Source organism: Oncorhynchus masou, chromosome 17 (assembly GCF_036934945.1).
Source record: "Oncorhynchus masou masou isolate Uvic2021 chromosome 17, UVic_Omas_1.1, whole genome shotgun sequence".
In the NCBI taxonomy this organism is placed as follows: Eukaryota; Metazoa; Chordata; class Actinopteri; order Salmoniformes; family Salmonidae; genus Oncorhynchus; species Oncorhynchus masou.
In genome coordinates, this window is record NC_088228.1 from 16,197,699 (window position 1) to 16,225,441 (window position 27,743).

A 27,743-nucleotide genomic window follows, 5' to 3' on the forward strand; every position below is an offset into this window, starting at 1 on the left:
ACGCACACACCTCTCACCCCACGCACACACCTTCACCCCCGCGCACACACACCTCTCACCCCCGCACACACACCTCTCACCCCCACACGCGCACACACCTCACCCCCGCGCACACACCTCTCACCCCACTCCTCGCGCACACACACCTCTCACCCCCGCGCGCACACACCTCACCCCCGCACACACACACCTCTCACCCCCCCACCGCACACACCTCTCACCCCCGCGCACACACCTTCACCCCACGCGCACACACCTCTCACCCCCCGCGCGCGCGCACACACCTCTCACCCCACACACACACCTTCACCCCCGCGCACGCACACCTCTCACCCCCCACACACACCTCACCCCTCACCCGCACACACCTTCACCACCCCCACACACACACCTCTCACCCCCGCCGCACACACCTCACACCCCACGACACCTCACACCCCCACACACACCTCTCACCCCACGCGCACACGCACACCTTCACCCCCGCACACGCACACACCTCTCACCCCGCGCACGCACACACCTCACACCCCACACACACCTCTCACCCCCGCGCGCACACACACCTTCACCCCACACACACACCTCTCACCCCACACACACACACACCTTCACCCCCGCACACACACACCTCTCACCCCACACACACACACACCTCCTCACCCCCGCACACACCTCTCACCCCACACACACCTCTCACCCCACACACACACACTCTCACCCCACGCACACACCTCTCACCCCCCAAGCGCACACACCTCACCCCCCGCACACACACCTTCACCCCGCACACACACCTTCACCCCGCCGCACACACACCCCTTCACACACCTCTCACCCCACACACACACCTTCACCCCGCACACACACACACCTTCACCCCCGCGCACACACCTCACCCCCACCCCACACACCTTCACCCCACACACCTTCACCCCCACGCACACACCTTCACCCCACACACGCACACACCTCTCACCCGCGCACACACACACACCTCTCACCCCACACACACACCTCTCACCCCACACACACCTCTCACCCCCCCACACACACACACACACCTCTCACCCCCACACACACACACACCTCTCACCCCCACACACACACACCTCTCACCCCCCACACACACACACACCTCTCACCCCCACACACACACACCTCTCACCCCACACACACACACACACCTCTCACCCCACACACACACACACACACCTCTCACCCCACACACACACACACACACACACACCTCTCACCCCACACACACACACTCTCACCCCACACACACACACACACACACCTCTCACCCCACACACACACACACCTCTCACCCCACACACACACACACACCTCTCACCACACACACACCTCTCACCCCACACACACCTCTCACCCCACACACACCTCTCACCCCACACACACACCTCTCACCCCACACACACCTCTCACCCCACACACCTCTCACCCCACACACACACACACCTCTCACCCCACACACACACACACCTCTCACCCCACACACACACACACCTCTCACCACACACACACACACCTCTCACCACACACACACACCTCTCACCACACACACACACACCTCTCACCACACACACACACCTCTCACCACACACACACACCTCTCACCACACACACACACACACCTCTCACCACACCTCTCACCACACACACACCTCGTCTGAAGTGTAATGTAAAATACAAGACTGGCTGGTTTTGTAGGAACACAAGCTGGAATGCTCTTCTCCTTTTCTCATCCCCTACTTTACCTCTCTACACAACCATTACTAGATCTACACTGCCACCCTTCACTGGAAACAACAGATAGTCACCATGAAGAACCTGGACGTTTAAAGTGTCACCTCACCCATTTTTACATGGTGCCTTATTTTTCTCTCTGATTATAGTGGATCCCCACCAAACTGCTTTCATTAGAGAAAATTGGGAGACATTTTTCTGGGTCATCACTTGCCATTGACTATAATGCAATATGCGAATGTCTCAAGCATATTAGAAAACACCAACTAAATGAAGTCTCTGCACTACATTCACACCAACTAAATGAAGTCTCTGCACTACATTCACACCAACTAAATGAAGTCTCTGCACTACATTCACACCAACTAAATGAAGTCTCTGCAGTACATTCTATTAAAGAAATGCTCCACTGTGCCATATATTGATGTTGAAAAAATATGGATTCATGGGACAGTGGACCATTTAAAAATAACTACAAATTGTTGAGAGAATGTAGAATGGGATTCTGATGTAATACTTTGTTCGTTTGGAGCATTTTCTAACATGTTTCAGACAGTTTCACAACGCAATGTAGCCAATGAGTTGACCCCGAACTGTTTCTACCAATTTTCTCTGTTATGAAACAAAATATTTAAAAAAACACTGTTTAAGGGATCAACTACAAGCACAAAAGAGTGAAAATAAGTATACATGTAGAATTGTGACAAGTCTCGTAACTGTCCAGACCACTGCTTGTGTGTCCTCTCCAGACCACTGCTAGTGTGTCCTCTCCAGACCACTGCTAGACTGCTCTATGAAGTGGCTGTCTAAGAGGCAGGGTATGTGGGTGTGTAATCTGCTTGGAGCTGGTTGAGCAGCACATCATAAGATGACACCAGGGCACCGGTACCCTCTCTCTCTCTCTCCAGACCCAGCTGCCTCACCTCTCTTTTCCCCATGCGTATGGACAGGATTTTCTCCACCACAGGCCCCTCTGTCTCCACCTCCTACAATCACACAGATTGAACAACATTAGCACGGTCAAATGTAAGAGCAATGAGCACAAACCTATTCACACATTTTCCCTCTGGAACGCATGCACACCTGCACACATTGTGGGTGCTGACCTGCTGTTCAGAGGTGTTGAAGGGCAACTTGGGAGCAGGGGAAACATCTCCATCATCGTCTGAGATCCTGAACTCCAGTTCCTCTGTATAGCGCTTCCTCTTCACCTGACGACTGGAACGACGCTTCTATAGAGAGAGCGAGGGGGTGAGAGAGCGAGGGGGGTGAGAGAGCGAGGTGGGTGAGAGAGCGAGGGGGGTGAGAGAGCGAGGGGGTTGAGAGAGAGAGAGAGGGGGGTGAGAGAGAGAGGGGGGTGAGAGAGCGAGGGGGGTGAGAGAGAGAGGGGGGTGAGAGAGAGATTAAACAGGTGTACCATATTGGGCTAACGGCCCTGAATTAAGGCTGCAGTCATAACACACCTGGGTCCTGTTCAATACGCACACAAATAGGGCCTAAAATGTACTTTTAGATTTTTGAAAAAAATCTACCAGCCACTCAGATTTTTTACCAGGCCACATATTGCCACAAAAAATTAAAGCAACAAAAAAAATGTGTTGTAATGTTTCTAAAACAAACAATAGATAAATTAATTTACTTCTTACAAGTAATACATTATTTTTTTGAGACCTGGGTCTTTTAAACAAAATTTCAGAGATAAGACCAATGTTCACCTGCCCCTTTAAGGGTGGGGTGTTACCGTAGTAATGCAACCCCAGAGTCATGTGCCTGTGAGATTGAGAGTCTGACTAATAGCCGTGTTGTCTTCTCTAGCAGCTGAAACTCAAACATAGAAAAACAACCTGTGAACAAAACAATGTAAATAGACCAAGAAACACAAGGACAAAGTCTCACTTCAGTAGACTTTCATTTAAAGTAAACTAGACCAACTGTTATGCCTGTCCACAGCGCTTCTAAAAACAAATCTTTCACTCAGCGCTTCAGTCAAGCAGTGTTGCGGAGCGAGGTGGGATAGGCTATAGGAGTCATAGTTCTTTGACGTTGTGTGATTCATTTAGTGAAATGCTCACACTGGAGCCCTGAGCACCTGCAAACGTGGCTGGTTAAATGGACATCTTACCCGACAATGTCCAAATCCACCCATATTTGGCAGGTGGCGGGTGTTCATTTTAGGCCCTGCATACAAACAATGAGTTTTGACGGTGCCTCAGTTGTCTTCTGTTTGGTGTTTAACGAACATGACCCAGTTATGTTATTGATCATAGATAAATCACAGGAGAAACGTCTACAGATTAATTTTAAATCAGGTAGGCTCACATCACTCCCACAACCTCCAAAATCGACAGCAGTGTCTGACCGAGGAGCAAGCCACACGACCATTGTCTAGCGCGAGGCAGGCAGCCCTGTCCGTCCTGAAGGGGTAAACCGTAACCGCTGAAAACTGTCCAAAACCCCAGAAACAGTCCAAAACCCCAGAAACAGTCCAAAACCCCAGAAACAGTCCAAAACCCCAGAAACAGTCCAAAACCAGTCCAAAACCCGTCCAAAACCGCAGAACCCGTCCAAAACCCCCAGAACCAGTCCAAAACTAGCCCAAAACCCCAGAACCAGTCCAAAACTAGCCCAAAACCCCAGAACCAGCCCAAAACCGGTACAAACCAGTCCAAAACGCAATAACCAGTCCAAAACCACAGGACTCGTCCAAAATTGAACAAGAATGCCGTAGAAACTAGAGTCAGAAAGCGTCTCAATCTGCACCCTAGTCCCTATATAGTACACGACTTCTGTATGGCTGCATAATTTATTCAAACAATTAAGACCAGAAGTATGTCAATAAATGAACACAGGCATCTTCATAGAGGGTCTAGAACGTTGCAGATAGACCTGGGTTAAGAGGTTCTGAATGTGTAATCTCTGTTCCAATATGTTTCTAGTCGAGCGTTCTGTGGTGCTGAACAGTTTCATCCCAAACTTGTTCTACAATAAACACCACCAGCTTCCATGATTGAGTAATAGTGGATGTTTGTAGAAAAGTGCTGTTTGCTTGTATTGTCACTACACCGACCCCCAGGCTCATGCCAACATTGGATAACTTTTATGCATTTCATTTGGAAAGTGTTTGTCCGTCTACTGTAACACCGTTACGGTGTGTGTTTACAACTAGCCTCTGCAGAGTCCCCCAACAACCAGATGTTCTGGTTTTCAGAGGAAATGGAAAGAGAGCCTGCCACATGACTTCCACTTTTGGATGTTAAAAAGGAGACTCAGTCTTCTCCACCACATTTACCGGATTGGTTGAACAGTGCAGGAGATAATGAGAAAAAAAAAACAGTGTTAAGAGGTTAAGACCAGTATGTAGGGGATCGAGCTTCAGGCCAGTATGTAGGGGATCTAGCTTCAGGCCAGTATGTAGTTGATCGAGCTTCAGGCCAGTATGTAGGGGATCTAGCTTCAGGCCAGTATGTAGGGGATCTAGCTTCAGGCCAGTATGTAGGGGATCTAGCTTCAGGCCAGTATGTAGGGGATCTAGCTTCAGGTCAGTATGTAGGGGATCTAGCTTCAGGCCAGTATGTAGGGGATCTAGCTTCAGGTCAGTATGTAGGGGATCTAGCTTCAGGCCAGTATGTAGGGGATCTAGCTTCAGGCCAGTATGTAGGGGATCTAGCTTCAGGCCAGTATGTAGGGGATCTAGCTTCAGGCCAGTATGTAGGGGATCTAGCTTCAGGCCAGTATGTAGGGGATCTACTGTCAGGCATTTATTTTACACCTGCTATGTTAGGTTAGCTCAAAACTGATATTACTGTGTGTGTCACTAACGTTACAGTGGGTGTGTGTGTGTGTACCTGGACACCGTCATCATCGTCGTCCTCATCGGAGGGGCCTGGGGGTGACTTCTCCACATCGGAGCTGACTGAGGGCTCCCTCATCCTCTTAGTCTCCTTCACACTGCTGCCACTGCCCTCCGCTGACTCCACCTTCTTAGTGCTTCTAGAGGCAGGAGGGGAAGAGAGGGGTTAGGAGAAGGATGAAAGAGCGACAGAAGAGGAGAGGGTGGGATGAAGATGAAAGAGCGACAGAGAAAAGGACGGAAGGGATTAGGAAGAGAGATGAATGAGAGGTTGATATGAAAGAGGTGGAGAATATGTAGAGAAGGGCTGATGAGTGAACACCATCTCATGTCATCATCTTAAAACAGGTATTACTACAGTCAGCTTTCGCTTCTGTCTCTGATAGTATGATGTCAACAACACTTGAAACAGTGTTTCCCAACCCCAGGCCTCGGGTACACTCAACAGCAGACATGTTTTCACTGAAGGACTGGAGTTAGGATACACTGCCTAAAGTATAGTTAACTTTACACCACAATCTTTAAACTCCTGAAAAACTCATCATCTGCTTCCACTATATAGACTTTCCACAGCATGACACCAGCGGAAACCATTTTGATGACTGTTGGAACAATCAACAATCATCCGTACACAAGAGCGTTTAGCAAGTTAAACCTGTGGTTTCAAAGTTGATGTTTAGATACACAATGAGATGGAAGCCGTGAGATTTCTAGTAACCATCTTGGAGATGCCATGTTTTAAATTAACAGTTTGAGGTCAATTAATTTCCTTGAGGCTGGATGACGGACGGTTGAAACATGAACAGCTAGAGAAGGGAAGAGGGAAGCTGTCTCTCTTTCCACACAGAGAGAGAGACAGAGAGCGAGAGCGCGAGAGACCGCTCCTCCCTGCCACAGATTACACAAAGCCCCGGAGGCAAGCAGTCAACCCCCCTCCCTCCTTAGCTCACTCCCTTGCTGGCTCTACTCTAGGGTCCCCCTCTACTTTCATTTGCAGCCAAGAGCAATCACATCGCCCTGGTAACCCGTGGTCACGTGATCCACACCTGTTCCTCTGGCTGGACTCCACAGGCTGGAGCCATCTGCTCTACTCAGACACTCTACTCCTCTCCCTCTATCATTTCTCTATCATTCCTCCTACTGCTGCTACACTGAACAAAAATAAAATGCAACATGAAACAATTCCAAAAGATTTTACTGAGTTTGTCTGATTTCCTTAAATTAACTATTTGAGTGAATGAATTAGGCACTAATCTATGAATTTGACATGACTGAATATAAATATGCATCTGCTGGTCACAGCGATCTTAAAAATGGATCAGAAAACCAGTCCGTATCTGCTGGGACCATTTGCCTCATGCAGCGCGACACGTCTCTTTCACATAGAGTTGATCAGGCTGTTGTGGCCTGTGGAATGTTGTCCCACTCCTCTTCAATGGCTGTGTGAAGTTGCTGGATATTGGCCGGAACTGGAAAAAGCAGTCGTACACGTCGATCCAGAGCATCCCAAACATGCTCAGTGGGTGATATGTCTGATGAGTATTCAAGCCATGGATGAACTGACATTTCAGCTTCCAGGAAATTGTGTACAGATCCTTGTGACATGGGAACGTGCAGTATCATGCTGAAACGTGATGGCAGCGGATGAATGGCACAACAATGGGGCTCAGGATCTCGTCACTGTATCTCTGTGTATTCAAATTGACATAAATAAAATGCAATTGTGTTCGTTGTCCATAGCTCTTGCCTGTCTATACCATAACCCCACCGCCACCATGGGACATTCTGTTCACATACAACATAGACATCAGCAAACCGCTCACCCACACGACACCATACATGCCGTCTGCTACCACCCCGGTACAGATGAAACTGGGATTCATTCACGAAGAGCACACTTCTCCAGCGTGCCAGTGGCCATCGAAGGTTAGCACTGAAGTCTAATGACGCTGAATAGCAGGCAGGTCAAGACCCTAGTGAGGACAACGACCACGCAGATGAGCTTCCCTGACTGTTTCTGACAATTTGTGCAGAAATTCTTTGGTTGTGCAAACCCACAGTTTCATGTACAAACCGGGTGGCTGGTCTCGGCCGATCTCGCAGGTGAAGACGCCGGATGAGGGGGTCCTGGGCTGGCATAGTTACATATGGTCTACGGTTGTGAGGCCGGTTAGACATACTGGCAAATTCTCTAAAACGACATTGGTAGAGAAATGAACATTTATTTCTCTGGCAACAGCTCTGGTGAACATCGCATGCTCCCTCAAAATGTGAAACATCTGTGGCATTGTGTTGTGACATAAAACTGCACATTTTAGAGTGCCCTACTGTCCCCAGCGCAAGGTGAATCTGTGTAATGATCATGCTGTTTAATCAGCTTCATGTTATGCCACCCGTCAGGTGGATGGATTAGCTTGGCAAAGAAGAAATGCTCACTAAGAGGGATGTAAACACATTTGTGCTCAACATTTGACAAAGTATTTTTGTGCTTATGGAACACTTCTGGGATATTTTTCTTTCAGCTCATGAAACATAGGACCAACACTTCACATGTTGCGTTTATATGTTTGTTCAGTGTACATAACTATATAACTCCATTGCGTTTCCATGTTTCTCTCATCTTGGTTAGATAAGCTTCCCATTCTTCCCCCCTCCTAGTCAACCAGACTTGCTCCTTTCTCTCCATTCTACGGTTCCATCTTATTGATCAGCTTCTTCATCCCTTCGCTCTCATTCTCTTGCTTTTCTCTGTCGACCGAATGTCCCTTTCCCGCGTTCTCTCACCCCTCTTTTCTCTGTCGACCTAATGTCCCTTTCCCGCGTTCTCTCACCCCTCTTTTCTCTGTCGACCTAATGTCCCTTTCTCGCGTTCTCTCACCCCTCTTTTCTCAGTCAACCTAATGTCCCTTTCCCCCTGTTCACTCGCCTTTTCTCTGTCGACCAAATGTCCATTTCCCCCGTTCTCTCACCCCTCTTTTCTGTCGACCTAATGTCCCTTTCCCCCGTTCACTCACCCCTTTTCTCTGTCGACCTAATGTCCCTTTCCCCCGTTCACTCACCCCTCTTTTCTGTCGACCTAATGTCCCTTTCCCCCATTCTCTCACCCCTTTTCTCTGTCGACCTAATGTCCCTTTCCACCATTCTCTCACCCCTTTTCTCTGTCGACCTAATGTCCCTTTCCCCCGTTCACTCACCCCTTTTCTCTGTCGACCAAATGTCCCTTTCCCCCATTCACTCACCCCTTTTCTCTGTCGACCTAATGTCCCTTTCCCCCGTTCACTCACCCCTTTTCTCTGTCGACCTAATGTCCATTTCCCCCGTTCACTCACCCCTTTTCTCTGTCGACCTAATGTCCCTTTCCCCCGTTCTCTCACCCCTTTTCTCTGTCGACCTAATGTCCCTTTCCACCATTCTCTCACCCTTCTTTCCTTCATCTCTTTTCACTTAGTCAGCCTCTCAACCTCTTCTCCTGTCTCCGCTCCTTCTCTACCCCGCTATCAAGTCTCCCTTTCTCTCCTAACCACTCATTCTTCTCTTCCCTACTATCCCACTTACTCCTTAATGCTGCTCTCCAGTAACAATGGCTTGTGGGCAGGGTTCAAGGCTGTGTGTATGCAACCAGGGGAGGCGGAAGGTAGAGGAGGCAGCAACACAGAGGGCTAACGCCTCTAACCAACGCTGTTATAGAATTGTTTTTTAAAACTTAATCTTTATTTAACTAGGCAAGAACAAGTTCTTATTTACAATGACGCCAACCCCGGCCAAACCCGGACGACGCTGGGCCAATAGCGCGCCGCCCTATGCGACTCCCAATCATGGCCAGATGTGAAATACTAGGTTTTAGAAGATGGTGGCTCTAGTATGTAGGGCTAAAATACCAGTCGGCCATTATGGTGCTTAACTACATTACCAAGTGGGATTTGTTAAAGTGGACCACTGGAATTCATCTAGAATGCAGTGTCTGATGTGCACTGGGTGGCATTTAGGCATGTGGTCCTCCAGCAGGAGGAGAGGGAAGGAAGAAGGTCCGAGGGAGAGTTACAGGACATCTGCCGTTTGCTGGTGAGAAGAGTCATACACAGCTAGACCCCCTGACACTTCCTCCTCCTGCCCCCCCCCCCACACACACACACACTTTTGCATACTTGCACACAGGGGTATATACACAGAGCTTCAGCATAGTGCCTGCAATAACTCTGGAGACATTAACAAGGTACGGTTATCTCAGTCACTGGCTTGGGAGGGGAGGTGCCTCGATGCAGAGAGAGTAAGCAACAAGATAAACAAATGGAATGGTGAGAGCTGTGTGTGCTGATTGGGGGCTGAAGGCACTTCTGTCCTTTCAGTATGAGCAGGAGACATTGTCGTACCACGCCTCTAAATGCATAGCGTTCCTCTGCGCGGTGTTTTAGGGACGACCCGCTGTAGACATCTGACTGACATTTGTTTTTGCAAAATAGGTGCGCACGCGGTCAGCAAATTGTGTTCAGGGGTACTCTTAGCCAGAAAACACTTTGTGTGTCTGAGCCCTTAAGGGTTAACACATGGTTTAGTTTGCATTCAGGGAGAGAAACACACACAGGTGAGGTGGCTGCAGGTGTGCTTCCTTCCTGACAGCTGTGTGCAGTGCAAACAAATCTAGGACACACCACGTCACACCCATCTGTGGGTGTGGCAGCAAGAGGAGTGATGACACAGGAGACAACGGGCAGCTAATAATAGCTCAGCTTTCTCCCAGGATGACCAAGCACACAAACAAGGTCAAAAGCGAGAGAGAGTAAGAGGCATTGACCAGATGCTCAACATGCTCTGCTCAAAGCTAATGGTCCAAAACTAAACTACACAAATAACACTGGACACTTTGGAAAACTAAGCTTTTACCATTTCATGCTGGAATATACAATGTCTGAAGTAATCTGCCTTTGGCCTGGGAGACAGACCCACCGGTTGCACTTTAGGTTAGAGAGCGGGGAGTCAAAACCACCAAACTACCAGGAGTGAAACAGGGAAGGTACATTGTGTGTTACATATCAGGCTTGGGCGGTATACCGTATACGACAATTTTTAGATTTTTTTTTATATCTTTAAAACGGTGGAAACTATTTATTTGTTTACACATTTGAATATTTGTAGTTACTTTAAATACCTGAGACAACTTGTGCAACATGCTAGAAGATAAAGATTTCACTAATCACTATTTTTCATTCTGAAAATATATGATAGTTGTGTGGTATTTATTTACAAGCACACAACGATGAGATACCGGAGCCTTGTGTCACTCAATGTAGTGCAGCATGCCCCAGGTGACCTAGTTACAGTATGGAATTCACCACTAAATGTTACCAGCTAGATATCTTAAAACTATTAGGTTAACATTCTAAAATGTGCTAAATGCTCTGCAGTTGTGCATTTGGTTAGCCAATTTAGTGGTTAACTTCTTCTAAAATCAACTTGGCTTGGTAACAGCAGAGAAATCCCTCCTGGATCAGGAGTCTTGCTGTCTAATATTTGTTATATGCATGCGGCAAACAATTTGGCTGGGATTCTGGGACTGCCGTGTTTCAGGGGCAGAATGACAGATTTTTACCGTGTCCGCTCGGGGATTCAATCTAGCAACCTTTCGGTTACTGGTTCAATGCTCTAACCACTAGGCTACCTGCCGCCCCTTAACCGGTCTTCTCCCCTTCATCTACACTGATTGAAGTGGATTTAACAGGTGTCATCAATAAGTTATCATAGGTTTCACCTGGTCGAGCAGGTGTTCCTAATGTTTTGTGCATTCATTGTGTATACAGACCACAAATTCAAAAGGGCTAACATCCCCAGCTCTGATATCTAACCCCAAAATTTGGAACCATTGTCTGGTCACCCCAAACCACAAAAGTGGAGATGAATTTGACCAATAATTAGTGAAATCTGCATCAAAAGCAACCCTGGAAAAATAATCTGCAATACTAACAGCAGACTCCAGCATTTCCTCAGTGAACAGATTGGCTCCTTATCAAAATAGCGTACGACAGACAACGTATACACCCTGCACACCATTATTGACAAACAAAAACATTTGTCTCATGCTTTGTTGATTTCAAAAAATCATTTGACTCAATTTGATCTGCTTTACAAATTGATAGAGAAACATGACATAATCTATGTAATAGAAGTCGACCGATTATGATTTTTCAACGCCGATACAGATTATTGGAGGACCAAAAAAAGCCGATACCGATTAATTGGCAGATTTTTTATATTTATTTGTAATAATGACAATTACAACAATACTGAATGAACACGTATTTTAATTTAATATAATACATCAATAAAAATCCATTTAGCCTCAAATAAATATTGAAACATGTTCAATTTGGTTTAAATAATGCAAAAACAAAGTGTTGGAGAAGTAAAAGTGCAATATGTGCCATGTAAAAAAGCTAACGTTTGAGTTCCTTGCTCAGAACATATGAAAGTTGGTGGTTCGTTTTAACATGAGAATTCAATATTCCAAGGTAACATATTTTAGGTTGTAGTTAATACAGTATTTATAGGACTATTTTTCTCTATACTATTTGTATTTTATACACCTTTGACTATTGGATGTTCTTATAGGCACTATAGTATTGCCAGTGTAACAGTATAGCTTCCGTCACTCTCCTTGCCCCTACCTGGGCTCGAACCAGGAATACATCGACAACAGCCACCCTCGAAACAGCGTTACCCATCGCTCCACAAAAGCCGCGGCCCTTCAGAGCATGGGGAACAACTACATCAAGGTCTCCGAGCGAGTGACGTTTGAAAAGTTATTAGCGCGCACCCCGCTAACTAGCTAGCCATTTCACATTGTTTACACCAGCCATTAGGCTGATAGGCTTGAAGTCATAAACAGCGCTGTGTTTGCGAAGAGCTGCTGGCAAAATGCACGAAAGTGCTGTTTGAATGAATGCTTACGAGCCTGCTGCTTCCTACCATCGCTCAGTCAGACTGCTCTATCAAATCATAGACTTAGTTATAACACACAGAAATACGAGCCTTTGGTCATTAATATGGACGAATCCGGAAACTATCATTTCGAAAACAAAACGTTTATTATTTCAGTGAATTACGGAACCGTTCGGTATTTTATCTAACGGGTGGTATTCCTAAGTCTAAATATTCTTGTTACATTACACAACCTTCAATGTTATGTCATAATTACGTAAAATTCTGGCAAATTAGGCAGCCCAAACTGTTGCATATTCCCTGACTCTGCGTGCAATGAAAGCAAGAAGTGACACAATTTCACCTGGTTAATATTGCCTGCTAACCTGGATTTCTTTTAGCTACATATGCAAGTTTAAAAATATATACTGCTGGTATTGATTTTAAGAAAGGCGTTGGTGTTTATGGTTAGGTACAGTCGTTCAACGATTGTGAAATGTGCTTTTGTTAAATCATCCCCCAGCGTTGCATTGATTATATGCAACGCATGACACGCTAGATAAACTAGTAACATCAACCATGTGTAGTTAACTCGTGATTATGATTGATTGTTTTTTTATAAGATAAGTTTAATGCTAGCTAGCAACTTACCGTGGCTTCTACTGCATTCGCGTAACAGACGAATGCAGGTGCCTCCTTGTGGAGTGCAACGAGAGGTTATAGCATTGGAGTAGTTAACTGTAAGGTTGCAAGATTGTCACCTTGTCAGCTCGGGGAACCAATCTGTCGTTCTGCCCCTGAACAAGGCAGTTAACCCACCGTTCCTAGGCTGTCATTGAAAATAATGTTTTTAATTGACTTGCCTAGTTAAAAAAAAATATATAAAAATATTTTAAATACTTTATTTATTATTATTATTATTTTATTTTTTTTAAATCGTGCAAAATTGGCGCCGCAAAAATACCGATTTCCGATTGTTATGAAAACTTGAAATCGTCCCTAAAATCGGCCATTCCGATTAATCAGGGGAAAACAATTGGCAATAAAGATGTGTTCTCAGGGCTGCGAAATGAGACAGGGATGCAGCTTGAGCACCACCCTCTTCAACATGTATTCACAAACCTTCACTTTCCACATTTTGTGTTACAGTCTGAATTTAAAATGGATTCAACGGAGATGTTGTCACTGGCCTACACACAATACCCCATAATGTAAAGTGGAAAATTTAGACACTTTTACAAATTAATAAAAAAATGTAAAGTTGAAATGTCTTGAGTCAATAAGTATTCAACTTCTTTGTTGTGGCAAGCCTAAATAAGTTCAGGAGTAAAAATGTGCTTAACCTCTCTGGGCAACCCGACGCGCTAGCGTCCCACCTTGCCACCAATAAATGCAAATGCGCTACGCCAAATGCTAATAGCACTTGTTAAAACTCAAACGTTCATTAAAACACACATGCAGGGTACTCAATTCAAGTTACACTCGTTGTGAATCTAGCCAACAAGTCAGATTTTTAAAATGCTTTTCGGCGAACGGCATGAGAAGCTATTATCTGATAGCATGCAACACCCCGAAATACCTGAAGGGGACGTAAACAAAAGAATTAGCATAGCCGGCGCTACGCAAAACGCAGAAATAAAATACAAAACATTCATTACCTTTGACGAGCTTCTTTGTTGGCACTCCTATATGTCCCATAAACATCACAATTGGGTCTTTTTTTTCGATTAAATCGGTCCTTGTATACCCAAAATGTCCATTTATGAAGACTGTGTGATCCAGGAAAAACACAGTTTCTAAACGCAACGTTATTTTTTTTAATTAAAAAAGTTGCCTATAAACTTTGACAAAACACTTCAAACTACTTCTGTAATCCAGCTTTAGGTATTAGTAAACGTTAATAAACGATTAAATTGATCACGGAGCGATCTGTATTCAATAGAAGCAAGTTTGGAAAACGACATCCACTTTCCCCCTTCCATAACTTCCTGTTGTGTACCCGAAGACAGGATGTGCCTTTTACTCATATGACCAAGGATTTACCTGCATAGAATTAACAACACTGGCGACATCGTGTGGAAGCTGTAGGAACTGTAAACCGGTCGCTATCTATTATACCTTGCAATAGACAATACAGAGACTGGCGGATTGATTTTTTCTTCGTCGATTTTGTGATCAGGTTTCCTTGTGATTTTGACCACGAAACACGTTCTGTTATAGTCACAGACATCATTTAACCAGTTTTAGAAACTTCAGAGTGTTTTCTATCCACACATACTAATCATATGCATATACTATATTCCTGGCATGAGTAGCAGGACGTTGAAATGTTGCGCAATTTTTAACAGAATGTTGAAAAAAGTAGCCCGATCTCTAACAGGTTACAGGTTAATCTACCCTTCGTGTCCGATTTCAAAAATGCTTTACAGCGAAAGCACAACATATGATTATGTTAGGTCATAGCCAAGTCGAAAAAAACACACCGCCATTTTTCCAGCCAAAGATAGGAGTCACAGAAAGCAGAAATATAGGTAAAATTAAACACTAACCTTTGATGATCTTCATCAGATGACACTCATAGGACATCATGTTATACAATGCATGCATGTTTTGTTTGATAATGTGCATATTTATATAAAAAAATCTCAGTTTACATTGGCGTGTTATGTGCAGTAATGTTTTGATACCAAAACATCCGGTGATTTTGCAGAAATACTCATAATAAACATTGATAAAAGATGCAACTGTTATTCACAGAATTAAAGATAGACTTCTTAATGCAGCCGCAGAAACAAGCAAACGATGTATGTAATCAATCTTTAGGATGTTTTTAACATAAAACATCAATAAGCTTCCAACTGGAGAATTCCTATGTATGAAGAAAAGCACTGGAACGAGAGGTAACTGTCGGGAGTGCGCGTCACGAGCCTGAGACACTGCCAGACCACTGACTCAAACAGGTCTCATGAGCCCCTCCTTTCTAGTAGAATCCTCATTCAAGTTGCTAAAGACGGACATCAAGTGGAAGCCGTAGGAAGTGCAACTTCATCCATATCCCACTGTGTATTCAGTAGGCCAAGCTTTGAAAAACTACAAACCTCAGATTTCCCACTTCCTGGTGGGTTTTCTCAGGCCATATGAGTTCTGTTATACTCACAGACATCATTCAAACACTTCAGAGTGTTTTCTATCCAATACTAATAATAATAATATGCATATATTAGCATCTGGGACAGAGTAGGAGGCAGTTCACTCTGGGCACGCTATTCATCCAAAAGTGAAAATGCTGCCCCCTATCCCAAAAGAGGTAAACTAGTAATATCATCAACTATGTGTAGTTAGCTAGTGATTATGTTAAGATTGATTGTTTTTTATAAGATACGTTTAATGCTAGCTAACACCTTAACTTGGCTCCTTGTTGCACTCACATAGCAGGTAGTCAGCCTGCCCCACAGTCTCCTCGTGGAGTGCAATGTAATCAGCCATGATCAGTGTCCAAAAATTACCATTACCGATTATTATGAAAATTTGAAAATCGGCCCTAATTAAATTGGCCATTCCGATTAATCGGTCGACTATCACCTACCTCTTCGTTATGGTTCAGGGACGCACTGCTGTAACTAGCAAACTGCCTTTGCAGCCTACTGCGGTCTTTCCAGAGCATGCGCTATGCTGTAACTAGAAACTTGGTTGTCTCTTCTCTCTTCAGTGGTGTGCTGCAAATAATTGGCTGAGCCTTGGATACAGCCAGCATTGCTCCAAACACGAATCACTCGTTTGCATACAGCCAGTAGTGAGCCAAAGCCACCCACCCCCACTCCCAAACTTCTCATTGGAGTCACACAAATCCCATAGGCCACCTATATCGGATTCAAAAACGGAAAATTTTGCCAAAAAGGTGAATTATTTGCATCCCTGGTGTAATTTTCAATAGATTTGCAAAAATGTCTAAAAACATGTTTTCACTTTGTCATTATGGGGTAGTATGTGTAGATCTTTGAAAAAAATGTATATAACTTCTTGGTGACAGGGGGCAGTATTTTGACGTCCGGGTGAAATGCATGCCCAAATTCAACTACCTGCTCATCCCCAGAAGATAAGAAATGCATATTATTAGTAGATTTGGATAGAAAACTCTGACGTTTCTAAAACTGTTTGAATCATGTCTGTGAGTATAACAGAACCTATGTAGCAGGCAAAACCCAGAGGACAAACCATTCATAATTGTTTTGAGGTGACTCTTTTCAATGAATTTTCATTGGGAATCCAGATTTCTAAGGGACCTTCTTGCCGTTCCTACCGCTTCCACTGGATGACAGTCTTTAGAAATTGGTTGAGGTTTTTCCTTTGTGTAATGAAGTAGCCCTGTTCAAAACGAGGGTCACTTCAAGTGTACTGTTTGATAGATGCGCGTGACCAGAAAGGTAGCGTCAGTTTGTTTTCTTCCTTTATTGAACACAGATCCTCCAGTCCTCAATTTAATCGATTATTTACTTTAAAAAATACCTAAAGTTGTATTATAAAAGTTCACAGGTAACTTTTCAGATATTTTGTAGTCACGTTGTGCAAGTGTGTTGTTTCTGGTGTTTTTTCTGGCTCAAACGAGCCAAGTAAATTTACATTTTGGATATATATATCGACGGAATTAATCGAACAAAAGGACCATTTGTGATGTTTATGGGACATATTGGAGTGCCAGCAGAAGAAGCTCGTCAAAGGTAAGGCATGATTTATATTTTTGTGTTTTGTGTCGTGCCTGCAGGGTTGAAATATGTTCTCTCTCTTTGTTTACGGAGGTGCTATCCTCAGATAATAGCATTGTTTGCTTTCACCGAAAAGCCTTTTTGAAATCTGAATTGTTAACAAGATTCACAACACGTGTAGCTTTAATTTGATATCTAACATGTGTGATTTCATGAAAGATTTTTATAGTAATTTATTTGAATTTGGCGCTCTGCATTTTCACGGGCTTTTGGCCATATCCCAGAGAGGTTTTAATCAATTTTGAATTCAGGTTGTAACATGTGGAATAAGTCAAGGGGTATGAATACTTTCTGAACATACGGTATATCAATAAATTGGCATGGACACTGGAACAGTCAGCAGCAATCGGCCTCCCCATACTGGACTGAGAAATCAAATGTCTGTTTACAGATGATCTGGTGCCTACAGTAGCACCTATATATCCAGCCAATTACAGAATCTCAGTACGACAAATAATGCAGCTCCAAAAGGCCCAGTTGCCAGAACAAAAAGTACAAATTCTAATCTAGACACCGTTGCCCTAGAGCACACATACAGTGCCTTGCGAAAGTATTCGCCCCCCTTGAACTTTGCAACCTTTTGCCACATTTCAGGCTTCAAACATAAAGATATAAAACTATTTTTTTGTGAAGAATCAACAACAAGTGGGACACAATCATGAAGTGGAACGACATTTATTGGATATTTCAAACTTTTTTAACAAATCAAAAACTGAAAAATTGGGCGTGCAAAATGATTCAGCCCCCTTAAGTTAATACTTTGTAGCGCCACCTTTTGCTGCGATTACAGCTGTAAGTCGCTTGGGGTATGTCTATCAGTTTTGCACATCGAGAGACAGAATTTTTTCCCCATTCCTCCTTGCAAAACAGCTCGAGCTCAGTGAGGTTGGATGGAGAGCATTTGTCAAAAGCAGATTTCAGTACTTTCCACAGATTCTCGATTGGATTCAGGTCTGGACTTTGACTTGGCCATTCTAACAACTGGATATGTTTATTTTTGAACCATTCCATTGTAGATTTTGCTTTATGTTTTGGTTCATTGTCTTGTTGGAAGACAAATTTCCGTCCCAGTCTCAGGTCTTTTGCAGACTCCATCAGGTTTTCTTCCAGAATGGTCCTGTATTTGGCTCCATCCATCTTCCCATCAATTTTAACCATCTTCCCTGTCCCTGCTGAAGAAAAGCAGGCCCAAACCATGATGCTGCCACCACCATGGTTGACAGAGGGTATGGTGTGTTCAGGGTGATGAGCTGTGTTGCTTTTACGCCAAACATAACGTTTTGCATTGTTGCCAAAAAGTTCAATTTTGGTTTCATCTGACCAGAGCACCTTCTTCCACATGTTTGGTGTGTCTACCAGGTGGCTTGTGGCAAACTTTAAACGACACTTTTTATGGATATCTTTAAGAAATGGCTTTCTTCTTGCCACTCTTCCATAAAGGCCAGATTTGTGCATTATACGACTGATTGTTGTCCTATGGACAGAGTCTCCCACCTCAGCTGTAGATCTCTGCAGTTCATCCAGAGTGATCATGGGCCTCTTGGCTGCATCTCTGATCAGTCTTCTCCTTGTATGAGCTGAAGGTTTAGAGGGACGGCCAGGTCTTGGTAGATTTGCAGTGGTCTGATACTCCTTCCATTTCAATATTATCGCTTGCACAGTGCTCCTTGGGATGTTTAAAGGTTGGGAAATCTTTTTGTATCCAAATCCGGCTTTAAACTTCTTCACAACAGTATCTCGGACCTGCCTGGTGTGTTCCTTGTTCTTCATGATGCTCTCTGCGCTTTTAACGGACCTCTGAGACTATCACAGTGCAGGTGCATTTATACGGAGACTTGATTACACACAGGTGGATTGTATTTATCATCATTAGTCATTTAGGTCAACATTGGATCATTCAGAGATCCTCACTGAACTCTCCTCACTGAGAGAGTTTGCTGCACTGAAAGTAAAGGGGCTGAATAATTTTGCACGCCCAATTTTTCAGTTTTTGATTTGTTAAAAAAGTTTGAAATATCCAATAAATGCCTTTCCACTTCATGATTGTGTCCCACTTGTTGTTGATTCTTCACAAAAAAATACAGTTTTATATCTTTATGTTTGAAGCCTGAAATGTGGCAAAAGGTCGCAAAGTTCAAGGGGGCCGAATACTTTCGCAAGGCACTGTATAATTACATCTACCTCGGCCTAAACACCACCACAGTTAGATCGTTCACAGCCTTGTGTAAGTTGAGACAAGGGCCTTCATGCCATCAAAAGGAACATAAAACTCGACATCCCAATTAGGATCTGGCAAAACATATATATACTTCAAATCAGTTATAGAACCCATTGCACTCTATTGTTGTGATGTCTGAGGTCCACTCCCCAACCAAGAATTAACAAAATGTGACAAACACTCAATTGAGAATCTGCATGCAGAATTCTGCAAAAATATACTTAAATGTACAACAGAAAACCCCAAACAATGCATTCAGAGCAGAATTGGGACTATACTAGTTATCAAAATCCAGAAAAGAGCCGTTACATTCTACAACCACCTAAAAAGGAAGTGATGCCCACACATTTCACCACAAAGCCCTCAACTACAGTGATTAACCTAGAGAAAAGTCCCCTCAAACCGCTGGTTCTGTTCACAGACAGACACCACAGACCCCCAGGACAGCAACAATTGGACCCAACCAAATTATGAAAAAGCAAAAAGGATACCTATTTCACACACTGGAAAGAAATTAACAAGAAAACCGAGCAAGATTGGAATGATATTTGGCCCTAAACAGAGAATATACAGTAGCAGAATACCTGACCACTGACTGACCCAAAATCCTTTATCATGTGCCGATTCAGTGAGCATTGCCTTGCTATTGAAAAAGGTAACCATAGGCAGACAGGATATTTCCCAACTGTCCACAAAATGAGGTGGAAACTGAGCTGCACTTAACCTCCTGCCAAATGTATGACCACATTAGACATTTCCCGCAGATCACAAAACCACAGCATTTTTTTAAAACAACCCCCCCCCACCCCCTTACATGTACTAAGACCATGGACCTCACTCCTCATCCACCTAGGAGTTAGCGAACTCTGGGTCTTAACCTGTGTTTCTCACTGACTGGTCACATGAGTGAGGGGTGGTATAAAGAGTGCCGCACAGCTCAGCTGCAGTAATAGCAACAATTTTTGCTACTGGCTCCTTGATTTGTCGCTAGATGACGTTTGCCATTGCCGCGACGTCATAAAAACCATAAATACCCACTGTCAAAAATCTCCAAAGGCAGACTGAAATGTAGCTGTATATTTGTTGCTAGACACTTACCAATAAACGTCGCTGGAAAGGTTTGAAAACTCTGTAAATATAGCTACAAAGTCGCGAAATTGGCAACATTGATAAGGTGATCCTCCCATATGGCCTGGGAAACAGGCCAATGAAACGTAGATCAAATCTCTGATCTTGGAAATTAAGTTGCTGATGAGTATGCGTTATCAATTCCAAGTCGACTTGAGAGTAATGTTTATCCAACAAAGTCCTAAAAGCATAAATACTGACCTGAACACAAATCAGCTTTAAGACCCTAGCCAAAACACATTCACACCGGAGTGAATACTGATCCCTGAGGAACACCAAAGCTCTCATTCAAAGCATTCAATAAAAGTAGTAACAGAGAAGCTGGCTTTGAGGTATGGGCCCTGCCTAGATCTAGCCTAGCTAATGTTGTGTTGGTATAAATGGCCTAGATCTAGCCTAGCTTGTGTAGTGCTGGTATAATTAGTTAGGCCTAAACTAAAGTGACATTTAGTACATTTAGTTTATGTAAAGCAAAAGTAACCTACCTGGGCTTCTTGGGCATCTTGACCTTGGGGGTAGTGCTCTTGGCCTTCTCCTTGGGCTCTTTGGGGGTCTTGGGTGTTTTCAGAGTCTTGGGCTCTTTAGGCTCCTTTGGTTTCCTCTTTGTCTTCACCACAAGCGATTCCTCCAGGGCACCTGTCAGACAGTTAACCTCCGCACAGGGACCGTCCCCGACCTTTCGTTTCCCCTCCTTGCCACATTCCTCTATACATCCTTTCTTCTTTTTGGGCTTCTTTTCCCCCTCCACCATCGCTTTCTTCTTTTTTGGTTTCTGCTCGGTGGGCTTCTTGTCACGGTTGGCTGGCTGGAGGTTAACCCCCGAAGCGGGTGTCCTGTCAGAAGCTGTCATCTCAGATGACGTAGAATACTGCCAGGAGAAGGGGAAGGAATAATAAACTAGTAAATATTTTTGGCAGCAGGAGAAACAAAAACCAACCAACCGCTCTGAGACGGTTCATCAGACAACAAACTCCTCGTGGCAAATATCTTTTGTTCAAATCTTAACAAAAACTGTTTAAACCTCAAGTCAAATTTCCACTGCTTACCTGAGTCCTTAACTTTATCTCCATATGACCATTACTAGCTTTATACTATTCTTAAGTTCAGCACAGTGACAACGATAATATATAGCTCAATAGAGAAAGAGCAAATGTCTAACTTAAACCTATAGAGACAAAACATGTAATTTATTCAGACTGCTGGTTCAATTGAGAATTATATACCTAAAGAGAGTGCGGGGCTAGGACTCCTCTAGCCTCAAATCCTAAAGAGGGACTTGGAAATTCTTGTCTAACCTCTATTCCTATAGAGACTGCGCTGGCCCTCTCCCCACCACAGCCCCAGCAGAGCTGGGCTGATAGGGAACCAGTTGGCAGCTGTTTGGGGCTTTCAGCTGGGAGGGGGAAGGGGCAGCATTTATGGACATCAGCAAATGTACTGCAATATGCCACACTGCTCTCCAAAAGGAGTCTTCGAAAACAACACCCTAGTCTGAGCTAGTTCAAGTGTGTGCAAGTGTTTCCACTAAAGACAGTAGAGTGAAAGAAAGAAAATTCAGAAGAATGAAAGATGTGAGGTTCTGTTTGTAGAGCACTTGCTTTATCCCGGAGGCCCGCAGTTCACTCAAAGACAAAACTTGAGAAACCACATCAACTGCGGCAGTCGAATGCAAATTTCCTGTAAACAGGCGAGCAGACAGATTGGTTGCATGGTGCATGCCAAACATCACCAAGGTCACAGAGAAAGCGTTTACGCCCATCCCCAAACAGAGGTGTGCAGAAGACAGGCCGACCATAGAAAGAGAGCAAGGCGAGAGAGGAGAGCTGCTGCTTTAAATGGATAAATGTCTCCTCTTGCCCAGCTTCCCCGATAATCAATCCCATGAATGACAATGGGCCCGGTGCGCACACTTACTGCATCACTAATGTGACAGCAGCAGTGACGAATACGATACGGACGGTATTGGGTTTCATCTCTCGGAGGGGGAAGAGTGACTTGTCGGTTAATCTGACAGCCAAAGTGCTCGCTCTCGAAGCTAAATACTCCTTAAAGGAGCAGAGCAGAGGCCTGCCACCGCTGTTGAGTGGCTGTGGTCTTTCATACCCAACACTATCAGGGTGTTGGGTAACAATCACTAGTTAACTACACATGCTTGATGATATTACTAGTTTACCTGGCTTGTCCTGCGTTGCATATAATCAATGTGGTGCCTGAAATTGTGTCACTTGTCTTGCGTTCAGTGCAAGGGTATATGCAGCAGTTCGGGTCGCCTGGCTCGTTACGAACTGTGGAAGACCATTTCTTCCTAACAAAGACCATCATTTGCCAGAATATTACATAATTACGACACAACATTGAAGGTTGTGCAACGTAAGAGCAATGTTTAGACTTAGGGTTGCCACCCATTCGATAAAATATGGAACAGTTCCGTATTTCACTGAAAGAATAACTTTTGTTTTTTTGAAATGATAGTTTCCGGATTTGACCATATTAATGACCTAAGGCTCATATTTCTGTGTGTTTATAATAATTGAGTCTATGATTTGATAGAGCAGTCTGACTGAGTGGCGGTAGGCAGCAGCAGGCTCGTAAGCATTCATTCAAACCACACTTTCCTCCATTTGCCAGCAGCTTTTCGCAATTCCTGAAGCACAGCACTGTTTATGACTTCAAGCCTATCAACTCCCGAGATTAGGCTGGCAATACTAAAGTGCCTATAAGAACATCCAATAGTCAAAGGTTAATGAAATACAAATGGAATAGAGGGAAATAGTCCTATAATAACTACAACCTAAAACTTCAGAACTGGGACTATTGAAGACTCATGTTAAAAGGAACCATCAGCTTTCATATGTTCTCATGTTCTGAGCAAGAAACTTAAACGTTGGCTCTCTTACATGGCACATATTGCACTTTTACTTTCTTCAACACTGTTTCTGCATTATTTAAACCAAATTGAACATGTTTCATTATTTTAGACTAAATCGATTTTATTTATGTCTTATATTAAGTTAAAATAAAAAGTGTTCATTCAGTAATTGTCATTATTACAATATTATAAAAATAACATATATTTTCTAAATTAAATTTTACATTTAATTTAAAATATATATATATATATAAATAAAATGCTGATAAATCGGTATCAGCTCTATTTGGTCCTCCAATAATTGGTATTGAAAAATCAATCGGTCGACCTCTAATCGAGACGCTACAAATGTTTTTTTTAAATGTTATATTCAGTATTCCTTGAAAGAGCCATAGGACGGACAATGCTAGTGATGTGACAATAGCAGTATGGCAATATTTTTTATATGGCAAAAAGAAAACGCAAAGCAGACCAAACTCTATGGTCCTTTAAAAACCTACCATATGTAAAAGGCCCTAGAGGTGGGATGGCCAATAGTGATATTTAGATGTGTCACACACCCTATCTTGTGAGCGTTCTATATAGCAAGCAGCTCCAAAGGTCATGGAACCAGCTCAGCGACCTTGAGCTGCTGACTAGCTTTTTAAGAGTACGTAGGTAGCCCAGTGCAGTGTGCACTACACACCCATAACCATATTACAGCATACAGCGCAGACACGGCTAAGAGCTGCAGGAGGTGGTCTCAGACATTTAGGAATACGTAGCCCTGCATGCCACCCTATAACCAGAGAGAGTACTGCGAGACGGCTACCACGACCACGCATCAGAAAACACCATCATGGTCAGACATCCTCTGGGCACATTCCCCAGAGCCAGACTAAGAGATAATGGGGGTATGTTCTTGCAGCCAGGGACCAAAGCGCACCAAAGCGATGCTATGAGACTTAACTGTGTGCCTAACATCTAGGTCATTCGCATTGGACAAATTAACTCCGACATCTTAAATGTCAACCACAAAACTCCCCAATCAGAGCCCCAGTATCGGGAGGATGGGGGAGGGGGACACTGGTAAAGGGGAAGAGGACTGGAGAGTGGCAACGATGGTGTGAATGAGGAAGACGCCTAATAGAGATGCTAAGTGCTGGATGTGTGCGCTGCCACGGTGCGACCATTGTATGTTAATGGGTCAGCAGAGGCGGCGGCTTTGAGCACAAAACAAGCTAATGGAACGCAGGACACGTGACTGACACACAAACACACACAGAGTGAGTTATTGAGAGCTGCTAACCTCCACTCCCCTCCGGCTGCCCCATCCTCTCTTCTCCGCCCCCTTTCCCCCTCCCCGACAGGGCACATCCTGCTGTACACCATTAACTCACGCATGAGTCCTCAGAGACAGACAAGGCAAACACACACAGAGAGCGAGAAGGAATAGAGGGAGAGAGAGCAGAGCGGGCGGAAAGAGAGCAGACTGGAGAGGAGAGATTCTTAGAGAGCAGGAAGGGAGTATTCCCACTCAGAGAGGGGGTGGGGATGGGAGGGGGTTAGGAGATTAGCACAGTGGCGCCTGGATCTTGGGGAGGGCCAGGATATGCAGTGGAGAGGAAACAAACAGCTGTAAAAATCTATTTCCCCACACACAAACACCTCAAAACCCCCAATCAACAGAGGAACGCTGAGTTTTTAAATGTCATGCACCCACTCTCCCACACACACAAATACGCACCTGAAAACAAACTCGCAAAAAACCCCACACACACAAACATCAAAGCAAACTCACCTGAATGTGAGGCACTTTCTGGGGGGTTGGAGGCGACTGGTGTCCTGCCGGCGCCCAAGGTGGCTGGTTGGGTGGGGAGCTCTGGTGGTGGGGGCCGGCCAGATGTGTCTGAGCCTGCGATGGGGGCAAAGCGGTCTGGGCTGGGTGCACCTGCTGCTGGAAGGCCATGGGAGGAGGCTGCAGCCCAGATTTGGGTGCCTGTTGCTGGGGGGTGAGCAGCCGCTGGTTCTGTGGTCCTGGATGCTCACCGTGGGCCATAGGACCTGGAGGTCTCACCTGGTCGAGAGGGCCTATTTGGTTGGGGGACATACCCTGGTAGAGCTGCTGGCTCTGGGGCATGTGGGGGTGCTGCTGTGGGTGGGAGAGGTGCTGGGAATGATGTTGTGGTTGCTGCACGCCCAGGGGAGTGGTGTTTCTCTGAGGGGGGGCCATGGGGTTAGGGGCCTGGAGTGGCACTCCGGGGTACCCCCCTACCTCGGGAGCAAGACCTGCACTAGGGGGTCGGACCTGTTGAGGCGGAGGTGTGACCGCAGTGGTTCCCATGCCCTTCATGGGGGAGGTGGGAGAGCCGTAAGATCCATGAGGTGGTGTGGGGAGGTGGGGCTGCTTATGGGGGGTGGCCTGGGCCTGGGAGGGGTGCATGGGCTGGCCGGTGATTGGGTTGGGGTGGACAGGCTGCTGGTGTACCTGAGGATCCGGGTAGCACTGTGGGCCACCCCCTGCGTTGGGGTAACACTGGACTTGGTCTGTCCCCATAGGCCCGCTTGCACTACTGTTGTTGTTGCTGCTGAGGCTCATGCCGGGACTCATCCCTGCACTGCCGGCTAATCCCTGATTAAGGTTGCCGTAATGGGGGTAGGGGGGGTACGGCCCTGAGCTGGTTACAGCACCAGGAGAGGCTGCCTGGCCGTGCATGTTAAACCCCATGTTCTGGTGTGGCCTCCCGGCCAAGCCCTGGTGCTGCTGGTGAGAGGTGTGGGAGGCCATGTGGTCCTGGGTGTGAACAGGGCCCTGGCCGGGCCGGTGGAGAAACTGCTGGGGGGGCTGCTGTTGCTGTGCCGGGTGGCCCGTCATGCTGGAGTTCTGCTGGAGCCCCACGTGGCCCATGTAGAGGTTGGGCTCCTGGCCCATGCCCGGAGGGAAGTGGTTGATCCTGGGTGGCGTCTGGGTCTGGCCAGGGTGGCCCTGCATAGTGGCATAGTCGGACCGGCCCATGTAGGGGCCCATACGGTGGCCGTGGTCCTGGGGCCCTGAGGGGTCGTGCTGCTGGTGGGAGGGGGCCTGGGGCCCAGAGGGTCCGTGCTGCTGGTGGGAGGGGGCCTGGGGCCCAGAGGGGCCGTGTTGCTGGTGGGAGGGGCCCTGGGGGGATGCCTGTTGCTGCTGGAATGGAGGCCTGCCCTGCCCGGGGCCAGTCTGGGGGCCCCATACGGCTCCTCCGTCAGGGAAGGACTGCCCGTGCCCATCGCCTTGGGCTCTGGGGTAGACATGGTGCCCCCCCCCGGGTTGTTGGGGGCTGTTGTGGTAGCGCGAGTGCGGGGTCACCATGCCGTTGACGGCGGGACCGTTGCCCTGCTGCTGCTCGTAGCCTGCAAAGGGGTCGTAGGGGTGGCCCATCTTGGGCTGTCCGGGTCCGCCCTGCGAGGGGTGGTGGAGTGAGTTGGAGGAGAGCGACCCGTAGCCCTGGTGCTCCTGCTGTCCTATGGGGTTGGGCTGGCCCTGGGGGAAGCCACAGTCCCCCAGGCCCTCCAACCCGTCTGAGAACAGGTTGGCATCATCCCCAAACAGGCTCAACATCCCCGGGTCAGCCATTGCTGCTGGGGGGAATGAGGCTCTAGGGAACCTGCGCTCACACAGAGGTGGATGACCTCAAAGCCTCTAATCCGCTAACTAATCTGCAGCATGTCACTCCATATTTCCCTAATTCTCCCAGAGAATGAGAATGCAGAGTCAGGCAAAGAAAGGTTACAGGACCTGGAGGGAGAGGAGGAGAGAGAGATAAGAACAGAGTGTCAACCTCTCTGAGCACGGAACCCGCTAGCGGGCTGAAATTCCACAACATACGGTGATCGCATAAATAGTCATATTAAACATTCATGAAAATACAACTGTCTCACATGTATTGAAAGCCTAGAATCTTGCTAATCCAACTGCGTTGTCAGATTTAAAAAAGGATTTACTGCGAAAGAATACGATGCGATTATCTGAGCATTGAGCCCCATAATTTTTTTTATTTCAACCAGCACAGGCATAACAATCACAAACTGCATTAAAATAGTTTACCTTTGACGATCTTCGTCTGTTTGCAATTCCAATGCTCATTGTTACACAATGAATGATCTTTTGTTTGATAAAATCTGTTTTTATAGCCTAACACGAAACACTTTGTGAACCGCTTACGTCGTGAATTCCGTCTCATTCCATTTGACGACACATTCCAGGTAAATAACCCACAC

General features: G+C 45.6%; 1 protein-coding gene across 2 annotated transcripts in view; it reads right to left on the reverse strand.

Moving 5' to 3' along the window:
* LOC135558607 (chromodomain-helicase-DNA-binding protein 7-like) overlaps positions 1-27,743 on the reverse strand; it is a 117,077-nt gene that overhangs the window by 63,540 nt on the left and 25,794 nt on the right. For both annotated transcript variants that reach the window (XM_064992536.1, XM_064992535.1), the window contains exons 2-6: positions 25,291-27,261; positions 21,127-21,509; positions 5,616-5,760; positions 2,877-3,002; positions 2,694-2,756 (exon numbers count right to left, since the gene is read on the reverse strand). In XM_064992536.1, coding sequence (XP_064848608.1) covers positions 2,694-2,756; positions 2,877-3,002; positions 5,616-5,760; positions 21,127-21,509; positions 25,291-27,099 — 2,526 coding nt within the window. In that variant the 5' untranslated portion in view covers positions 27,100-27,261. The remainder of the gene's footprint in view (positions 1-2,693; positions 2,757-2,876; positions 3,003-5,615; positions 5,761-21,126; positions 21,510-25,290; positions 27,262-27,743) is intronic.